Source organism: Oryctolagus cuniculus, chromosome 4 (genome assembly GCF_051225735.1).
Source record: "Oryctolagus cuniculus isolate XC-2025 breed Fujian yellow rabbit chromosome 4, ASM5122573v1, whole genome shotgun sequence".
NCBI lineage: Eukaryota > Metazoa > Chordata > Mammalia > Lagomorpha > Leporidae > Oryctolagus > Oryctolagus cuniculus.
In genome coordinates this window covers 129,906,938-129,928,587 of record NC_142870.1, presented here as the reverse complement: position 1 = coordinate 129,928,587, position 21,650 = coordinate 129,906,938, and the positions used below count along the sequence as shown (strand labels likewise).

General features: G+C 41.2%; 1 protein-coding gene across 1 annotated transcript in view; it reads right to left on the bottom strand.

The window, feature by feature from the left end:
• IGSF10 (immunoglobulin superfamily member 10) overlaps nucleotides 1-21,650 on the bottom strand; it is a 25,370-nt gene extending 3,720 nt beyond the window's left edge. The window contains exons 1-6 of the mRNA XM_002716279.6: nucleotides 21,078-21,650; nucleotides 19,396-19,590; nucleotides 18,042-18,171; nucleotides 14,609-14,999; nucleotides 5,688-9,992; nucleotides 4,368-5,265 (exon numbers count right to left, since the gene is read on the bottom strand). Of these exons, the coding sequence (XP_002716325.3) occupies nucleotides 4,368-5,265; nucleotides 5,688-9,992; nucleotides 14,609-14,999; nucleotides 18,042-18,171; nucleotides 19,396-19,589 (5,918 nt within the window). The 5' untranslated portion in view covers nucleotide 19,590; nucleotides 21,078-21,650. The remainder of the gene's footprint in view (nucleotides 1-4,367; nucleotides 5,266-5,687; nucleotides 9,993-14,608; nucleotides 15,000-18,041; nucleotides 18,172-19,395; nucleotides 19,591-21,077) is intronic.

The following is a 21,650-nucleotide window of genomic DNA, read 5'->3' as shown; positions in this document are numbered from 1 at the left end:
TCCCAAATCACAAGTGCTCTAAAACTGAGCATAATATTGTTGCTGAAAACATTTCTGATTTTGGATTTTCAGAGTAGGAGTGCTCAACCAAATATACCAACATTCCAAAATCCAATCAAATGCAAAATAGGAAACCTTTCTGATCTCAGACATTTCAGATAATGGATATCTAATCAGTAACAATAGTCATTGAATAATTTGGCTAGAACATGACTTATACTTGACCATAAAGAGAGAGAATGGCAACATTAGACTCAATAGAAGCTGACTGCTTTGTGGGCAGCTGCAAAGTGATTTCCTAAGGTTGAATTGCAAGCACACTATACATCCTGCTATTACCATTTTGAACCACCAGATGGCAGATATTTCCTGGTAAAAATTTTTTCAGAAAGCACTGGCTACTGAAGTAGTGCTAAAAGTGTGATCAGAATGCTGAGAGCTGAAAATCGGTGTATGTTGTTCTTATGTTTTAGCAACATGAAGTAAGTGGGTGATAGAATTTTGGAGGAAGGGACTCTTTCACAGTATAACTGCTGTCCAGACAGCCTCATTTATAATCTGCAGCAAACATACCATAAAATATTGTAGGGAAATGTTTAACAGGTGCGTGTGTCTGCCTTTTTTTTTTTTTTTTCATTTTTCAGGCATTGAAGGCATTTCCTTGGCATATAAACAAAGGTAGAGTCATGGAAGCACTTCATAAAGGGGATGGAAACTGGCAGTTGCTTTGACCTGATTTTTTAAATATTGGAGCAGTTTTCCCACCTTATATAAGTACAAGTGAAAAATTAGTATTTAGAGAAATTTAATAACTTGCCTTAAATTCACAGGGCTGATTCCTAAACCTCTGAGTTTGTTTAGCAACCACGTTACCTGCTATTACTCTTTCCTAATGCATGCTAATTTGGCTGCACATTAAAATAAGTTGTGTAGTTTAAAATAAAACTCATGCTGGGATTCCACCTCCAGAATTTGTGTGTGTGTGTGTGTGGAAAATTTGGCTAGGGACCAGGACTCACACTTTCCGGGGCTGGCGCTGTGGCACAGCAGGTTAACGCCCTGGCTTGAAGCGCCAGCATCTCATGTGGGTGCTGATTCGAGTCCTGCTCTCTGCTATGGCCTGGGAAAGCAGTGGAAGATGGCCCAGGTCCTTGGGCCCCTGTGGGAGACCCGGAAGAAGTTCCTGATTCCTGGCTTTGGATTGCCACAGCTCTGGCCGTTGCGGCCAATTGGGGAGTGAACCATCGGATGGAAGATCTCTCTCTCGCTCTCTCTGCTTCTCCTTCTCTCTCAAATAAATAAATAAATAAATCTTTTTTTAAAAAAACTTTCCTGCAGGACTGTCACATGCAACTAAATCTCAGTGCCATTGTTCTCAATGCAGCTCCTCCGTTACCTGCATCAGAATCAGGTAGTACTGAATTTATAGTTCATAATTCTTGGCTTCACTTTCCAGAGGTTGAGTCAATAGATTAGGACTGAGATTTAGAAACCCGTTCCTTAACAGAGTTCCCAGGTAACTGATGAGCAGTTGAGACCAGACTCACATTCTAGTGCACACCAAGATGACTTGGGTAAGTGAGAATCATCCCCATGTACTGTGGAATTTTTTAAAAGTATTTCAGAAACTAGCAGTGGCCTTCAGTATGAATGAAATGCATAAATAACTAGAAGGCAAAAACATGAGAGACACTGATATTGTAAGATATTTGGTTGCTTGTCAAAAATAAGACTTTCTGATTCAACAGGATCACAGGCAATGTTGATGCTACTTGTGGAGGAAATACTTCCTGAGAACCCTGACATCAAGTTATAGCCCACTACAGTCCTATGCAACTGGAGGTTGCAATGTATTAGAATTTTAGCTCATTCTTTCTACAAATTGAAATTTCCAAGAGAGTGACTATACTTTTGAAAGAAGTTTCGCTTAGTTTTCCCTAAGTAAAAGAAAATTCTTTACAAAAATTAAAATAGAGAAAAGTACTTGCAGCCATCCAAAGCCCTATTCTTGGGCCTCACATCTGAGAGGACTACACAGTCTTCATGGAAAACAAGTAGTTTTTACTGCAGGGCTGGTATCGTGGCGTGGTAGGTTAAGCTGCTGCCTGTGATGGCAGCATCCCATATCAGAGGCTGGTTTGAGTCTCACCTGCTCTGCTTCCTGTCTAGCTTCCTGCTAATGTGCCTGGAAAGGCAGAAGATGGCCCAAGTGCTTGGACTTCCACCACCCATGTGGCAGACAGGTTGGAGTTCCAGGCTCCTAGCCCTGACCATTGTGGCCATTTGGAGAGTAAGCCAATGGATGGAAGACATCTTTGTCTATCTGTGGCTCCCTTTCTCTCTCTCTTCCCTCTGTCAAACAAATAAATAAATCTCCAAAGACAGGTAATGCGAATTTTCCATGAGCTTTTTTGAAGCACCCTCATGATTCACCCATTAAACTTGTCTTCACGTGCAGATTCTGACCCAGGAGTTCTCAAGGACTGACACTTTGCACCTGGAAGCTCCCAGGTCAGGGAGAACAGGATTCTAGATGAGAGAGAGCAGCTTTGCACTGAAAGCCAGGTAATGGCCAAAGTAGTGGAGCAGAGCAGCATGGCGCTGAATGCAGGACCAGAAGAAACTTGAGAAAGGTTTTGATGATTCGCGTGACAAACGGACTTTGGTTATTTGGGGCATGGTGGGATGGACTTACAATTCAAACTTTAAAAGTAAGGAAGTAGGAATATTAAGTGTTTGGAAATAAAAGGGACTTTTTCCTTTCTATTGACAATCTAAAAAGGATTAAGTGAAAATTATTGTTTTTTAGTAGGTTGGCTACAAAAAAGTTACTGAAGCTTTCCATTCACAACTATGTTACATTTCATGGTAAAAATACAGTACCTGCACCTCTGGTGGGTGCACTATAGTATTTGGGACCTTATGCAGTCTCTCTGTCTCTTCCATAGTAGGACCTTATTTTTCTTTTTAAAATTTAATAGTCTGTGTTCCATAAGGATTTTCCAAAGACAAAATAGAAACAGCCTAATTTCTTTGTGATTTAATTTTCAGAAATTTTCTGAAATATTTGATCAGGACTTATTCTAAGATGTTAATAATACATTTTAGAATGCTTTGTAGAATTCCTCTACACTGACTTTTTTAGACATAGTGTTTCATACTATCTGATAAAATATTTCCATGTTCAAAAATAGACTTTACGACACCCAGTAAATGTTTTGGTCTTGGCTTCACAAGCTAAATTTTGAATTCTATCTGTTATTTCCATTGCAAATGTGATGTTTCCAACACTGCTAGTAGATGTTTCAGATTGGGTAATTCCCTAGTATAATGAGTGGTCTCTTGGTAAATAAGAATTCCACAGTACATGGGCATGATTTATTATAAATGCATTAATTTCAATAACTAGAACTGGCCTTCATCATTAATGAAATGCTTACAATAACTCGAAGGCAAAAAAAAATACAGTGCTGATATTGTGAAATTAAATGCTCAAAGTCTTGAAAATATTTGATGCCATGAGTAAATGTATAGTAGATCTAACAAAGATCTGGTTTCTGAAGTTTATGCTGCATAGCTCAACATTTTAGAATTTTAAATTGAATTTCAGTGTAACATTTGGCCAGGTAGTTTTGTTGACATTTGAAAAACTTGGTTCTTAGAAATTGACATTTACTTTTAAGTTAAAAAAAATCACAAGTTAAATTCATTAATATATTCATATTAATTCATGCAAGTAGTTTTTGGGTTCCTGCACCCACATGGGAGACCAGGAAGAAGCACTTGGCTCCTGGCTTCAGATTGGCACAGCACCAACCATAGCAGCCATTTGTGGGGTGTACCAACAGAAGGAAGACCTTTCTCTCTGTCTCTCTCACTGTCTATAACTCTATCAAATAAAAAAAAGACCTCACTGTTGTAACTTTCATAAAGTGCTTTACAGTGTTAGAAAAGAGGAAATTAAATTTCAGTGTTATTAAAGTTTAAAATACGGGAGACCCTAAGAGTGATACAATGGATTGCGTCCCTCCAGAACCTTGACTGCATTGCAAGGATTTTCTTTTTGATATAGAAATTATGAATATATTTACATGGTTATTTTAGTGTCACAAGTGTGAAGCAAATTAGATTTATATTCTTTTAACTATAGACTCAGGAGGCTGCCCCCTTGAGTGCAGTGTGTGAGTAGACTGGTTTTTACATGCAAATGATCTGATAAGGAGTAGGTTTCTTTAGAGAAGATTGCTTTTATGTAGAGTCCCCGTGCTCCCTAAACTGCTAGCCTTGCTCTATCACTTTTCCCATTTCATAACTCGTACAGTTAAATATATACAGTGGATAATTCCAACTCAACAGTGCGGGTTTACCTGTGCCACTGGTCGACAACAGCCTTGGATGGTAACCTCCAAATTATTTTGGGTCTGGGTTCTCCTGTGGCTGAGCAGTTCAGTAGCAATTTGTCCCCAAAATTCACCTGGGTCCATTTCTGGGATGCAACTTCTATCCTGGGGATGGTGTCTCGCTCTTCCACTGTAAGTATAACCACTCTCCTCTCTGAGCCAGTGGAACTGGTAGCAATACATTCGTACATGCCCTTGTCTGAAGAGCCTATGTTTCTTATATGCAGAGTCCCATTTGAATATAAGAACCATTTGGAATTAGTAAAGTGCAATGGCTTCACTGTAGTACCATCAGAGAGGACCCAGTGGACACTGGGCTGAGGGGTTCCTTTGGCGGTGCAGGGCAGTTTCAAACTTTCACCCCAAGCCCCTGCAATGACTTGCCTCTTTTGTTCTAGAATCACAGGTGGGGCTGCAATGACTTGCATCTTTACCAGTAGTGAATCCTGGCCAACTGCATTGCTGGCTATGCATTGGTAAAAGCCACGATCATAAACGCTGACACTGTGGATGACCAGTGTTCCATCAGGTGTCACTAAGGCCTGTCTGTTTCCCTCAGATTCTGAGACTACTGTTTGGTTTGCAAGTATCCAGGAAATCGTAGGGCTTGGCCTGCCTTCCGCTCTGCATTTCAGTTCCACGGTGCTTCCAGAATGAAGTGTGATCTCTTTGGTGCGTTTCTCCAGGATCCTGGGGGCATAGGAGACTACGGACAAAGTGACATGAAGGTGGTCTGTCCCAAGCGGATTGGATGCTGAGCACAGGTACTGTCCACGGTCCTGAATGTCCACCCTCTGGATGAACAGGGTGCCATTGGGTAGCACCTGGAACCTGCTGTTCTGTTTTATTTTAGAAAGTTCAAGTCCTGGTAAGAAAAGATTTATAACCATAGGTCATCAAAGTTTAAATAGAAAACATACAGTTATCTTTTTGTTAGGCTATTGAGCATAATGCATTTACATTAAAATTAGGCCACCTAGTAGTCATATTTCTAAAATTATTCTTGGATTTTCTTTATACACAAAACTTAAAAGCCAGTGGTTCAACACAATGACCTCCTTTTTCAAATCATATTTATCTGTTTTCAAAGAACTTCAAGATCTACTCTTAATTAAGGTGTTTTTAAAAGTATGCAAATATCAAATGAGAATATTAACAGTGTCTTACTTTGGAAAAAATATTGAAACTAGTGTTGATTCCTCAGATGTGCACCCTGGAAACCTAACACCATCTTTTGCTAGTTTTGCAACTAAAGAAGATGAAGTATAAAGACATAGTTTCAAGTACCTGAAGAGACTCTGGTCCAGTGGATGGTGGGAAGGGGGTTCCCACTAGCTTCACAGGGAAGAAAGGCATCTGAGTTAGCTGAAACTGTAAAACTTGCAGCTTTCCCTCCAACTATTCTGGGCTTTTCAAATACATTCCTAGACAGAGAGTCAGAGGGAAGGAGTTTAGAAGTTGTTAGTTTTTGAATGGGTTTCATATCAAAGCCAGTTTTCTTTGCATTCTTCTGTCTATCCCAACTGGAAGTATGAGGGGTGGACTGTGGCAAGCCTAGAGTGGGAAGCATGCTTAATGAAGGATTTTTGCTGCCTTCAACAATTTCTGGCAAGGGAGAGGTAGTCCATTTTGAAATCTGTGGTGTCACTGTTACTAGTGCTGGCATAGGAGTAGTATTTAACAGATTAGAGTAGGTAAAGTGAGTGGTTCCAATTGCAAACTTGGCTTTTGCAGGAGCCTCAAGAGATGAGGTAACCTCTGCAGCTAATTGCTGTCGATTGGTATTGTACTGTGTGGATTCATGAGGCTTGATCACTGCATTCATCGACGTCTCAGAAATGGGAACTGCTGCTTTGTCAGTAACTGTACTTTGCATAAAGGCAGAGGAGGTGGGACTTGGCATTACAGTAGCACTGCTGCTCTGGAATGGTGGCACAGTTGAGTGTTTCGTGATTGTTTTCCTAGTTGTGGTAATCTTGTGTGATTTACTGGACAGAGCTGTTTCAGAAGCAATTGTGCCCCTCAAAGTCTGAGGACTCTCTAGGGGGACTTCTTCAATTACATCTGTCAAATTAAGAGTTCTTGAAGGAAGACCAGTTGTACTTGAAATTCCCTTGGTGTTTTCTAGAGAAGAGTGAGTGGAAGCAGAGACACTGGGTTTGATTAAAGTCTTGGCTGTGTTTAGAGCAGGAGGTGTCAGATCAGTGGATGTCGTGAAGCCAGAACTCTGGCCTGGAGAGATGTTTGGGTCTTTCCTATTCTGAGGCCCCTTTTTCCTTTTTAATTTTTGTACCCTTGGTCCGACTGTTTGGGTTTTATACATCATTACAGGTGCAGGGGCAGTAGTCAGAGGTGCCAGTGTGTCCATTTTTACTGGTTGGAAGCTCGCTGTACTTGAGGCTATGCTTGTGGTGCTAGGAGGCATAGAGTAAAAAGCTGGGAAGGGCTGCTCCTTCACTGTAGGGAGACTTTGGGGACTGTGTGTTTCCATGGTTTGGTAGTGAGTTGTGGGCAGTGTTACAGATGGAATTTGCATGAGACTTGTTGAGAGTGTTGTGAAGTAGGAGGGGGCAATTGGATCCGTGGGTAAAGCAGGAGATGTTTTAGGAAGCATCATGACCGTGTTTTCAAAACCGTGTTTATGCAGATTCCTTAATCTCTCTTTTTGGTTATGGTTATTTACAAAGGTGTGATGCCAGGGAAATTTCCTTCTTGATAATCTTGTAATGGCCATAGTAGTAGGCATCGATGGCTTGGTGATGGATTCTGAAGGTGGCAATAGAATCACTGAATCTCTTTTAGCTTCACCGATATTAGACACACCAGAGTCACTCACATCTGTTTTAAAACTTTTTTCCATAGAAAAAGATGTTGGGGTATAAGTCGTGCCTGTATCAGTTGGAGTCACCTGGGTATTTTCAGCACTGAAGTATTTTATGCTGGGTGCTGTTTTCTCATTACCTACATGTAGTGTGTTCTCAGATAGTAATGATGAGTTCTGGACAAGAGTTGTAGATTCTCCTGACGTGGCTCTGGCAATGTCCGCTTTGGGGAGGGTGCTAGGAGAACTTAAAAGGGATAATACTGTTGGAGTAGTAGTAGGGCTCCTTCTGGGAGGACAGGAGGGACACACCACATTGAACTCTGGGGCCAAAAATGCAGTAGTGTTTTCTTCAGAATAACCTCTGGATGTTGGCCTGCCGTATCTATGCCGCCGGAGCACTGGAGTCCTATATGGACTGATAACTCGCCCCCTGACCCAAATTTTCCTCCGTCTTCCAAAGCGTCTGGTCGGAGGAATGTTAGTTGTACTATTTCTAGGACTCTGAAACTGAGAATGAGCAGCAGTGTACGGATCTGAAGGGAGCTTGGAAGTGCTAAGCTGTTGAGTAGGGTGAAGGTAGAACACATCGGTGCTAGACTCACCGATGCCCATCATCGATGTCTGCTGACCCCTTGTGGCAGTTTCTGGTGCTAAGAATAGGTCTGCTTTGTCATTAGTACTAGCATGCATTTTGATGTGGGTGTCTTTGATCACAGTCCTTACTGTTACTGGGATTGTGCTCTGGAAATGCTCTTTTATTCCAATCTGATCAGTATCATGAACTTTGTTTGTTCCAGGTAGCAGTGAAAAAATAATGGATGAATTTTGGTTGTTTGCGCCTTTCATTGCACTTGATGTAGTTGGGCTTATATTCTTTGATTGTGCTGTGGTTTTAACAGCATTAGATAGTCTGAAATCCATTGGTTTTACAGATGGTAGTACTTGTGGACTTGGAACTGGTGAGACTTCCGTGCCAGAAGGCATACTTGTCACGGAGCTAGGAGACACTGTTCTGGAGTCAGCAGTCACCATCCTGGCTGGAGCAGTGGAAGCTTTGGCTGCCAAGACCTTAAGTTCCTCCTCTGGAGGGAGCCTGCCTGAAGAGTCGTCTTCCTCGCCAGGTACTTTCAAGAACTGGGTGACAGCTGGGGGTGGCCTTACTGTAGTCATTTCTCTTCGTTCTGGCACAGCATTCTTTTTCACTTTCTCCATGAGTGCTGCCCAGCGTTGTGGGTCAATTCTCTGAGCAGAGGGAGGGAAGTGCCTCCTGTGTTCCCTGAACCGGCGGCGTGTGGAATCTCCGTGCCACCGCTGTGTTAACTCCCGATTGTTGTGTCTTTTCCTTGCACTTGAGAATTGTTTTCCAACCCCGGGCCTCTCTGGAGCAGATGTAGGGAGCTGCCTAGCTGGAGACTCCTGAGGATGGGCAATGGGATTGGACTCATCATGTCCTGATCCATCTGCTTCCACATCATGTTCCACTCGCCTTTGTCCTTTGACTGAAACTTGGAAAATCAAAAAATCGACCCCAGATGGGTTGGCAGCTATACAACGATAGTGGCCTTGGTCTTTTTGGCTGACCTGTACTATTCTTAGTGTATCATTATTAAGAATTTGCTTTTCTTTTGAGGACTCAGAGAGCACAGTGTTTCCTGGAAGAATCCAGCTAGTAGAGGCATCTGGGCTACCATTAGAAACGCATGGAAGATCTAGTGATTCACCACTGAAAACTGTGTGATGAACGCCATCTCCATGATAAGCTTCTGCAGAGGTGTCTACCACGGTTATCCTGTAGGTAAGAATATCTGCATCATCGTAATTAGTGCTTATGCAGTGGTATAGGCCTGTGTCAGAAGTGTCGGCCATCTGGAGCTCCAGTTTTCCATTTTTGTCTATGAGGATTCGTCCATCCTCACTAACATAAGGAGCTCTCACTTTACTCCCATCAGCCAGAAGCCACTCCAAATGTGGGGTGGGATCTCCTTGGCCTGGGCAGTCCAGGTCAATGGTCCCACCCACCAAAACAGTGTGTTCCAGCTTAGTATTGTTATCCCTTGAAATCATGGTCCATTTGTGTTTCACTGGCCTCATCTCTGCCCTGGGTACAGTGACTTGGGCATCACTTGAGTACTGGATCTGTAAGGTACTGAGTGTGGTGGCAATCCTGTTCAGTTGTAAGGAAATTCGGTCTTGCATTAACCAAGAGGGCTCTGCACTGAGGTCAACCTCTATGTTGGTAAAAATGTCTTCAGGTTTAGGAGCCATCTGTTTATATTTGTAGCAGAGCTGTGGTGTTTCCCTGAGTACGTGGCTCCTTTCAAGAACTAGAGGAGAATCACTGTATAAAGCCAGAAGTTGCCACACTGGCTGAATGTGACTGTGATCGAGGTTGCACACCAGAGATGCTGAAAAGGATATATTTAATCTGATGTGGTCATTGTCTTTCGTGACTGCAATGGGTGATGTCCTTGTGGGCTTTTGGATACTGCAGCCCATGTTAGCTTCATTTCCAGACTGGTCTGTCATATTCAAAGCCAGGGAGCCAAAAGGTGCCATGAAATCGTGGGGAGAGATGGAGGCAGAAGGGCTGTCTTCCGGAATAGTTTGGCTCTTTGATTTCAGGAATGGGTCAATAGTTGGCTTGGCACACAGGAAAGCTGCTGCTGGGACCACAGCAAAGGGCTTGCCTTTAGAGGTCCTGGGGTTAGTGCACAGGGGACACTGCTGTGCACTGGAAGGACTTCTGTCTTTTTTGCATTTTATTACATCTAGGAAAGATCACAATTGAATCATTATGAATTAACATTTGAAGTTTTTAAAGAAATAGTTTGTTAGAATTAAAGATTAAAATTTCTAAGTTGTTTATAATCGACAGATGGCCATGTTCTTTGTCTTTGAATTGATTTCTGAAAAAAAGTCCACATGTCCTGCTACAACATAAAATGCATAGGCATGGGACTGCGTTTTTCTTTTTCAGGGCTTTATCGCTCACACGTAGAAAATGCCTGATATGTATTTGATACTCAGTAAACATTAGTTGAGTAAGTCAGTCCATATTTAGAGACATGAAATCCCATGCTTAGGTTTTTCATTTATTAATAGCATTTTAGTTCCACTTCTTCACTCATCATCCTTTATATGGTAACCTATTTAATAAACAGTCATTTATCAGCTCTTGCATAGACTTGAAACCCAAGTTTCTTTCCATGATCCCAAAGAACACTGACTGATACACAAAATACTATGGACTGGTCCAGGAATCAGATGGATGCAGGAGAAAATGAAACAGGTAGAAGAATTAGTAGGATGTGAGGATTGATTGACATGGAAGGTAACTGAAAGAAGACTCAGGTTTGTGACTTTGGTTACTGCAAGACTAGGTTAAATTGGGAGGGGACACAAATCTTGGATCAGCCCATTAAAAATCTGATACTCTGATGAAGCCAGAAGCTTACAAATCTTCTAGCATTGGGATTAGCCTTTGTACTTTTCAGGTATTGGATACCTCATACTTGGGTATTTAAAAATACTGCTTTGATGAGCCTACTTTAAATGATGGTCACAAGTGTACTTCATAAGAAGTACAGAGTTTTCCCTTGAACAAGATTTTATGCCCTTCCATATAGTAGCTTCCCCCTCATGCAATGGACATAGCACACAAGAGAAGCACTGTACTTCCTACAAGATCTAATAGGCCAGAGCAGTTAGACACTCAAATCACCTCCTTACACATGCACATTTTCTCTCACAAGCTTCAGAAAATCACTCTGACCAAGGACTTCAAACCCGTCAGTGTGTGCAGGAGCTCCCCACGCCCTTATCTTTGGTTTTAGTTACCAAGGTTAACTGTGCTCAAAATTTTTTAAGTGGCAAATTCAAATTGTGCACCATTCTGTGTAGTATGATGCAATCTCATGCCCTCCACCTCACCTGCAGTATGAATCGTCCCTTTGTCCACATAATTACTCATGTTGTGTACCCTACCTGTCAATTAGTGACTATTATGGTATCACAGTGCTATGTTCAGGCACTTAATGACAAAGAGTAGTTGTAAAGTGTTGCCTTTACTTGAAAAGGTGAAAGAAAAAAAAAAGCCACACGCTGAGGTTGCAAAATCTGGAGTAAGAATGATTTTTCTATCCTTAAAGTTGTGTCAGTGTTGCCATTGTACCTTTAGCTACAAAATCACAGGTACAGAGTTAAGATGGAAAAGATAAAATTGTATATGTGTTTGGAACTCTCTATGGTTTTAAGCTTCTGCCAGGGTCTTGGAATGTAACTCTGCAGTTAAGGGTGAACAACTGTACTTCAGTGTGACAGATGATGTCACAGGTATTTGGCCACTCAGCATTCTTCAGCAGATTTTATGGTCTTAACTCATTCAAAGCTGCAAAGCTTTGTGCCATCATAAGCAGCTCCTTTCAATCTCCCACTTACCAACAAGCTATACCTACTATCAAAGCACCCTGGCTCAACCCCTACCAAACCAGAAAGCCTAGCAGACTTCTGGCTTCATTATACCTCACATCACTGTATGCTTATTATTGCTTACGCCTGGGCCAATGTTAGCAGGCCTTTGACATCCATTATTAAATCTGATCATATCACCCCCATTCATAGCAGTCTCATAAAATGCCTTCCAGTCTTAAACCATGGAATGCCCTGTGCATCTCTGGCCTATCTAACATGCCTTCTCCCATTAATGCATCACCACTTACTACTCCAGGACCCAATCTGAACAGCTCTTAGAGACTCTCTGCTTCACTCTCTCCTATCTTACCTCCCCTTGCCTTTCTCTAGTTGGCGGTCTTCCACCAGACCAGAAGCTCTGTTCTTGTCTAGCCATATGTTCTCAGCTCTGAGCAAGGGATGCTTAGGAAGGAACGAGGAGAAGACTGGGCAGCCTGTTGTTTTGTTTTGTTTTGTTTTTAAAGATGTTAGAGTCACAGAGAGGGAGAAACAGGTCTTCAGTCCACTGGTTCACTGCTCAGATGGCTGCGACAGCTGGAGTTTGGCCAAGTTGAAGATAAGAGCCAGGAGTTTTTTTCAGGCCTCCCACATGGGTGGTTTTACCTGCTACTCCACAACACTAGCCCCTATATTTAAATTGAAATCTCTCAAAATTGAAGATGTTTTATAGTAGCAGTTGGCAGTCTTAATACAACTGTCATTGCCTGTATATACCTTCAAATATTGTCCCAGCTGTTTAATTTTCAATTGTGTCACATGCATTGTTGATACATATATTAAGTTTCCTACTTTCATTAAGATTACACTCTGGAATGAAAATAAGGTTGTTGTATATTTGGAAATAATGTAAATAACACAAGGACATAAATTTAATATTGGTACAACAAATGTTTGTCATACAAATGGCCATAAATTCATATTTTATAGAAAAGTAATAACTAGAGCTTTGTAGAACCAAAGAGTGAAAGATACCCCCAAATATATGAAGGAGTGTGACATTTGACCCTGAAATATGTGCAAAAGGATTGCTTAGTACATGCCTAGTGAGGCAACTGTTGGTGTGAGAAGCTGTCAGTCTCCTAGAATAGATGAAAAACATTTCACAGCATAAGAGACTGATGTGATTGATTCATGGGTCTTATAGGATTATCCTGTGCATCTCAGTCAAAGCAATACTTATTTAGACTCAACTATATGGCATGTGTGCATATGTAGGTGCAAAAAATATATACAAGGCATCTTCAGGAAGTTCATGGAAATGCCTATTATGGAAAAAATATGCATGGACTTCAAAGTTGTTGCACCAAAATAAAATTTTTAGAAAATGTTCTTGAGGCCTGGCACTGCGGCTCACTAGGCTAATCCTCCGCCTGCGTGCCGGCATCCCATATGGGTGCCGGGTTCTAGTCCCAGTTGCTCCTCTTCCAGTCCAGCTCTCTGCTGTGGCCTGGGAGGGCAGTGGAGGATGACTCAAGTGTTTGGGCCCCTGCACCCACATGGGAGACCAGGAAGAAGCACCTGGCTTCGGATCGGCATAGCGCTGGCCGTAGCGGCCATTTGGGGAGTGAACCAACGGAAGGAAGACCTTTCTCTCTGTCTCTCTGTCTGTCTATAACTCTACCTGTGAAATAAAAAAGATGTTCTTGGAATAGGTAAGTTTATTTTTTGCTTATTTGAAATAGACAGATCTCCTGTTCACTGGTTAAATCCCCATATATCCACAACAGCCAGGGTTGAGCCATGCTGAGGCCAAGAGCCAGGAATACAATCACTTGAGCCATCACCTCCTGCCTCCCAGGGCGCACGTTAACAGGAAGTTAGAATATGGTGGATGTGAGACTTGATCTTAGGCCATCTCAAGCTGGAGTTTAGCCATTGCCTCCAATGCCCATCACTCCAGGAACTTTTTGAAGTACCCTCATATGAAGAAAAATTTGGGATGTAGTAAGACCACCAATATCTAGGAGCAGGTGTTTATCCTAGTGGTTAAGACAGCTGCATCCCACATTGGAGTACTTGGGTTCTATTCTTGGCTCTAGTTCTTGGCTCTAGCCTCCTGCCAATGCAGACCTCTGGAGGCAGCAGTGATGGTTTAAGTAATTGAGTTGCTGCCACCAAAGTAGGAGGAGTAGATTGAATTCCCAGCTCCTGGCCTTGGTCCCAGCCCAGCTGTAGATGCTGTGAGCATTTGGGAAGTGAAGCAGTGGAAATAAAGTCTCTGTTTCTGTGCCTTTCAAATACATAAAGTAAAACACTGAGCATATGTATGTAGTGGCTGGATGGTGGGCTCAATTATATTATATCAAAATGACTATATAATAAACACTGAGTTCAACAACAACAAAACTTGAGTACTTACTGTGCTCCAGACATATGCTAGGGATAAATTAGACCTAGGAAAGGCAACAGACATCTAATATATTGAATATAATAAAATGTTGTCCATTTGAGAATAGAAGTGCAAGCAAATCGCAAACTGATGGAATGTATATTCTGATGTGGCTGAGGTAGGTGGGGGACAGGCAGTGGTAAAACAGTGGTGAATTAGCCTGTGGTGTGTCTGGGATGGGAAAGGATCTAATGGTTGAAGAGTTAGGAAAGGAGGATGAGCCAAGACCACAGAAGGAGGACCTGGTATGTGGGCTGAGGAGCCCCAGCTTTATTCTCTAAGCCAAGGGTTTGCCAACTCAAACTCAGGGGCCAGCGTGTGAAAGAGTTGCAGCCTCATGGACCACAGGTCTCTAAAGTAACTACTTCACTCTGCCACAGTAGCAAGAACACAGCCAGCAAAACTATACAAGGATTCCTTATTACTGAGACTTCATCGTCTCTCCAGCTAAACCACTTTGGCCTTCCCACTTACAGTAGAAACATTCTATTTAATTAGGACAAATAATTAAGCAAATACAGATACCTGGCTTCTCCTGTATCCAGTCAGACAACCATTTTAAGTGGCAGTCACAGGTCCATGGATTCCCATGCAGATATAGGCTTTCCAGGTCTGGCATAGAGGAGACCATCTCATGGGGGAGGGAGGTCAGGAAGTTATCAGACAAGTAGAGGTACTTGATGAAAGACACTTTAAATACCCGGAGGTAGTGCATAGAGACAAACGTATCTGGATGAAGCTTGGTGAGCCGATTTCCTTCCAAGTGGACAAGGCGGAGCGAGGTGAGTCCAACAAACACCTCTGGGTTTATAAACTCAATATTGTTGTGGTCCATATGCAACCGTGTCAAGCTCCTGAGGCCATAAAAAGTATCTTTCTGAAGTTTTTGGACTTTGTTATAGCTCATTTTTAAGACCTGAGAGTAAAAAGATGAACACATTTGTTTCATCAGAGATTTTCACAAAAGGAAAAAGTATCTCAAGCTGTGATTAATCCAATGCAATGTCTATGTCTTGTTGGGATCCTTACTCTAGCAAATTAAATGTGACAAAAATGTAGAAATTCAAACCTTCATGAACACTTGCTGGTATTAAGAAACTGTTGCTAAAAATTACAATGATAGTGTAGTTATTTTTTAAAAATCCCTTAACTTTGAGATACACATTGAAGTACATACAGGTAAAACATAAACTTGGGTTTCAGAACAATTCAGAGTGGAGAATGGAGGTGCAGGTGAGACATCTGTTCTATGTTGAGAACTACTGAAATTGGGTGATGATATACTGGGGTTCACCATACCGTAGTCCTCCCTTTCCACAGAGGATATCTAGGATCTGAAGTGGAAGCCTGGATACTACTGAGCCTTAAACAATAAGTTTATCTTGGTACAAAAATTTTGAAATTCTGCATCGTGTTTTCATCATTTTTCATGATATGCATTGCTACAAACTTTCTGAAGATTCCTTGTACCTGTGGATTTCAAACTTCTTGCACCAAAATAAATATCTTGTAACTTCATTTCCATGAAGTTTTTAATGTTCTCTCCTACATACATACCTACTTTAGGTATAGTTCAATTTATAAACTAGGCACTAACATTAACAATAGAAAAATATAATAAACATTATGAATGAACATAATGATGTGGTTTCTCAAACTAATTTACTGCAGTATGCTATATTTTCAAATCTTGACTGCAGTTACCTGAAACTGTGGAAAGCAACAGTTTATTCTAATTTTATATAAGACAGAAAACTTTCATAATGTTTTAAACAGTGTATTGTGGTATTTCAAGTAGACTTAAGATTTCTTGAACCTGAATTTTTCATTAAATAATATGTCTTCAAAAATTCATGGAAAATGCATATTATGGAAGAAGTGTGGATTTTAAAATTTTTACACCAAAATAAACTTACTTTTAATTCCATTTCCACTTTTGGAAGCACCCTCATATGATGGTTTTAGTTTTTTCCTTTATAATAGCTTTATTGAGATATAATTCATATAGTATAAAATTAACCTTTATAATGTACATAGTTCATTGGTATTTAGTATGTTCTTGGAGTTATACAACTGTATCCACTAAGTTTATAAAATTTTTATCATCCCAAATAAAAAGTGACGGCCATTAACACTCTTTTCCTCCTACCTCCTAGCCTTGGGCAACCACTAACTTATATTTTGTTTCTATGGATTTGCTGATTCTGATCATTTTGTACAAATGGAATCATATCATATGTGACCTTTTGTGTCTGGCTTCTTTCACTGATTGAATGTTTTCAAGACCCATTCTTCAGGTCTTGCATATGTCAGCCCTTCCTGTCTTTTTTCTTACTGAGTAGTAGTCCATTAAATGTACCACATTTGGTTTATTCATTCCTGAGCTGATGGACATTTGGGGTTATTATGAATAATATGATTAATTTATTTTGAGTTGAAATTCAAATAATTTTGACTATTTTATTCCAAACCCTTTAAACATACGTTTTCTGCCAAAAATAGAAATGCTATTAAAGATAATGATTTCTCATTATATTTTCCTGTTTTTGTCTAAGGTATCACCTGTGTCAAAGATGATTTTCTGGAATGCCAAATTCCCTAATAAACAAAGAAATATTGGCAACATACTGTATTGCATGGGGAATTTTGTGACATTGCTTTCTGATTTAAAATCAGAAATGGTTGTAGTTGTCCTGAATTGTAGTTTTACTTATTTTTCTTTTTAATTTAATAGACACCATGTATTATGGTTTAGCTTCTGGAAAGCTTCAAGTCCTATTTAGTAGCAGACATAACTATCTCTACATATATACTTGTCTGTAGTTGCTTTACTACATCACTTTTACTTTCTCACTTATCTTTCTAATAATTCTTACAATAATGTATGCATTTGTGGGAGTCCATACAACATAAATTTTTGAACAAGTGATTGAAATAAATAAGTAAAGCTAACCACTGTTGGTGGGAATGCAAACTGGTAAAGCCACTATGGAAGTCAGTCTGGAGATTCCTCAGAAACCTGAAGATAACCCTACCGTTCGACCCAGCCATCCCACTCCTTGGAATTTACCCAAAGGAAATTAAATTGGCAAACAAAAAAGCGGTCTGCACCTTAATGTTTATTGCAGCTCAATTCACAATAGCTAAGACATGGAATCAACCCAAATGCCCATCAACAGTAGAATGGATAAAGAAATTATGGGAGATGTACTCTATAGAATACTAGACAGCAGTAAAAAACAATGAAATCTGGTCATTTGCAACAAAATGGAGGAATCTGGAACACATCATGCTGAGTGAAATAAGCCAGTCCCAAAGGGACAAATATCATATGTTGTCCCTGATCGTTGAAAACTAACCAACCACAAAAAAGGAAACCTGTTGAAATCTTTAATATATACTAAATTGATCTTCTGTATATAAAGATAATTGAAAATGAATCTTGATGAAGAATGGGATGGAGAGGGAGCAGGAGATGGGAGGGTTGTGGGTGGGAGGGAAGTTATGGGGGGGTGGTAATCCAAAAGCTGTACTTTGGAAATTTATATTTGTTAAATAACAGTTTAAAAAAATAAGTAAAGCTAAAAGTAGATCAATTTATAGAAAGCTAACATGTCTAACAGGGCCATTATTTTTTAGTGTCCACATTGTATTTCCTGATAAAAGTCTGCTTCTAGTCATATTTAGGATTAAAAAGGTTTAGTCATCCCTGAGTTTTGATTTTTTTCTTCCTATGAGCCTGAGGTCTGAGAAAACTTGTCTCCCAATTTTCTTTTCCTCAATTCCACACACGGCTGCATTAAAAAGCATTCACTTAATTGACTTAATTGACTTTCTCCCTTGCTGTGTTTCTAAATAAAGAATGTCTATTTTGGGTTCTGCAGGAATGGGCATCCTTTCAAGATAGTCACAGGCCCCCGTCACCCCTTAAATCCCCCCTTCTCCCTCCGGAGCTCACCTGCAAGGCCTGCAAATCTGAGAAGGTCTTATCAGCGATCGTGCGGATGCCATTGCTGTGCAGCATTAGCAACTCCAATTTGCTCAGGCCAGAAAAGTCGGCTTCCGTCAACCTAACTAAGCTGTTGTACCTGAAATAAAAATGTTATTCGAGGCATTAGATGAGCCGTCCACATGTCGCAGCAAAAGCACACACAAAGCCCAAGGCCTCTTTTGTTGTGCTCTGAGGAGATAATTAGATGCTTGAAATCCAACAGATGCCACAGAAGGTTCATCCCCTAAGCAACCCTTCCCGGGCCAGTTACAATGGCCCCTCCTCATTCCTGGAGCTTCTCACACTCCTCATTTTCCAGCCTTCATGTAGGTGCTGTTCCTTCCAGTTGCAATGCCCTTGACTCTACACTTTGCTGTGAACACTAAAACCCAGCTCCTCATTTTCTCGGGTGGGATCACTGCATCAGTAGAGGTTAAGAAACCTGGGCTCCACCCAGAGTCAATGTTTGGGCCTCTGGTTTAGGGGAGATGGGTAGTCATGAGACCCCAGGTGAAAATCAGCAAACCATGCCTCAGTTTCTTCATCCAAAAAACCATAGATAATAGAATCCACTCCTATGGAGTAATGAGAATTAAATGCATGAACACCAATAGAGTGTTCATCCTGATGCTAGCACACAGTGAGCACTCATGTTAGCTGCTGTTATTAGTGATCATCACCAGGGCACTTCACATATGCTCTAGAGCAGTTTTTATCAAATCGTATCGATTATGCATCTGTCTTCTCCCCTTCCACTATACTTGGGGCTTACAGAAGTGAATAATGGCTTTTGTTCATCGTTGCATCCCCAGTGCCAACCACTGTGCCCAGCACACGGTGGGTGCTCTATACTGTCAAAGCACACACTTCTGCATGAACCTTGAAAACACAGTCAGCTTTTGGCATATTTAATCAGGCCTGCATTTAGGCAACTTCAAACGAAAAGACACTAAGGGTCCTTATAAAAGGATAGTGGACTTTTCATATCCTTTATATACAGGCAACTTTAATTGCCCTGTTATCTCTTATGATAGAATCCTCATTATTGACAGAAGCCATATTTTTTAAGGGAAAAAAAAAGCCAGAATTAAGTTTCCCTCCAATGATAGGCTTTCCAATCTACCAAAAAGGCTTTCAAGTTCTGGAAGAAATTTCTCCCAGCCAAGGATTTCTGGGAATAACTTCCTTGTTGTCCTCAATAAACTACAATTTTCATGAACTCATTTCAGAAGAAAACCATTGTGAAATAATTGTGGTTCATATCTCAAAGTCATGGGTGCTTTCCCAATGTAAGAAGGGGATAAGCCAGGGACCCACACACCCGAAATTGATGCGCTCCACGTTGGGCGGGATGTTGTCCGGGATGAAAGCCAGGTACCGGAATGTGCAGTGCACTTCTGTAGGCACATAGCAGGCACAGCGGCGAGGACAGGCCCTGCCCCCAGGGGTGGCCACCAGGCAAATGACACCGAAGGAGACCAGCAAGCAGGTGACACCATTGCCTTTCACCTTCATCCTGAAAAATCACACCTCAGAGTTAGAAATACAGCCCAAGAAAAGTCCCAGGATGCCACATGGTCACTGTGGGAAGCTGGGAGATCTTGCAAGTGGCCAATTTCATTCATATCTTTTGTGGTAGAACATGCTCCTTACAAAACCATAATATATGTGCTGGCCTCACACTGAGCTTTCTAATCATGCGGGATTGCTCACTGTTGTGGAAATCTCTTCACGGTGTCTCACGTTTTAATGGAAAGCATCAATTCTTACTAATCAGGGATTCATTAAAGGGAAGCTGGAGACAATAATGACGTATTCTGACACCTGATACACATAATACAGCTTAGTGTCCTATTTGTACGTTAGTTCTTTCAGAGTAACTTTCAAAACACTGATTATAAAAGTAGTAACAAGTGCATTATAGCCTTGGAAACTAAATTAGAAAAAAAAAACTACTTGCAATCGCATGATTCAGACACAATAATTAACATTTTACTGTATGCTCTAGCCTTGAATGTGTAAACTTATGCACACAATATATGTGTATGTATATGCTTAGTTTTATAAAAACATGAGCTTAAATGTTTTATAAACATTTATAAATGATTTGATTTTTCATTTTCATTCAAAAACCTTAAGGACTGTAATAATGCTGTAGCAGGGTGAATCTATTTCTAACACGTCATCAAGTCCTTGCCAAAAAAGACACATTGGACACTTCACTGCCAAGTACAGACCACAAGCAACAGTCACCAGCGGAGAGGCAGGGGACCCCGGATCTGTGCCACAGTGGCCACACTGCCCCCCCCCCCCGGCAGGCATGATGCTGTCTGCTTAGAAGATCCTTTTTTCTCGTTTCTTGGTCCCTCCTCCTGCTCATGTCTGCCAGGAGAGCGGGGGAAGCATAACCAAGTAAGCAATACACTCAGCTTGTTAGGAAAATGATATCTGTTCCCCACATGTGGGGCAAGCCCAGGGATGCAAACCCGATTTCCTGAAACTCAGAACATACAGGGCTTACAATAATACCTTCTTTATGCTTTTATAAGAAAAATGACCCACATCATTTATAAACCTCAACGTCCCTTGGAATACAAGTGTTTCTTTTGGATTCTACCAGCAACAATCCTTTAGTTGTAAACTATTAGGAGTAACACAGATGCTAAATTGTTGACCCGCGTGCATGCACACACACGGGGGAGAGAGGGAGGGGAAGAATGAAAGAGAGGAATTGCTATGAAAGTTTAGCCCAAATTATAGTTTATTGTAGGATAGATCACATGAGTTCTTTGGAAGCAGCACTTTCACCTTGTTATCATTAGATCATCTAAGAAACAGTAGGATGGCAGTACTTCTGGGTTCAACCAGAAAATAGAAGTTACTGGTATGCCCACATGAAAGTTATTTAATAGAGAATCCAAAGTATGAAGGAACATATGGATAGTGGATTCACACAAACTCAAAGGCAAAAAAATGCAATGATGAAACAGGAGCTGACAATACCTGAACTCTTCTCTCTCGGTCCTGAATCCTCTTGTGACATAGGGAGAGACAGAAAATCCTCCAAGGAATTGGAAAACTGTCCAAACCCGAGTGAGGCGAAGTTCGTTGTTCCCACAGTGAGCTAGTAGCTTAGTGTCTTGGCTTGCAGCTTAGGAGTGACGCTCTCCAGAGAGCCGGGGAGGCACTTCCACGGCTGCAGAGCGCGCTAGCCCACACCAATCCGGTCCAGAAACTTCCTGATGATTAACGAGGGCTGTGGCGATGGTGGTGTTACAGAAACGAAAGGCAGTTCCTTCCACTGCGGGCTTCAGTTCTCAGAGTCCTCACTTCAATGTACATCCATCACTCCGCTTTGCTCCCAGACTCCAGAAGTTTCTCCTCAGATTGTCTTTTGGACACATCTGTCACCTGTGGCCACAGGCAGGGTCTACGCCCCAGTGCTTACCTTTCATCCGCTTCCTTTTTTTCTGCCTGGCAACAATCAGTTGCTGAAGAAGCAACTTTCTCTGTTTGCTTTCGTCGCTCCTCCCCTTCCGAGCGCCCTCCCCTCACTCCCAACCACCCGGATCTGGA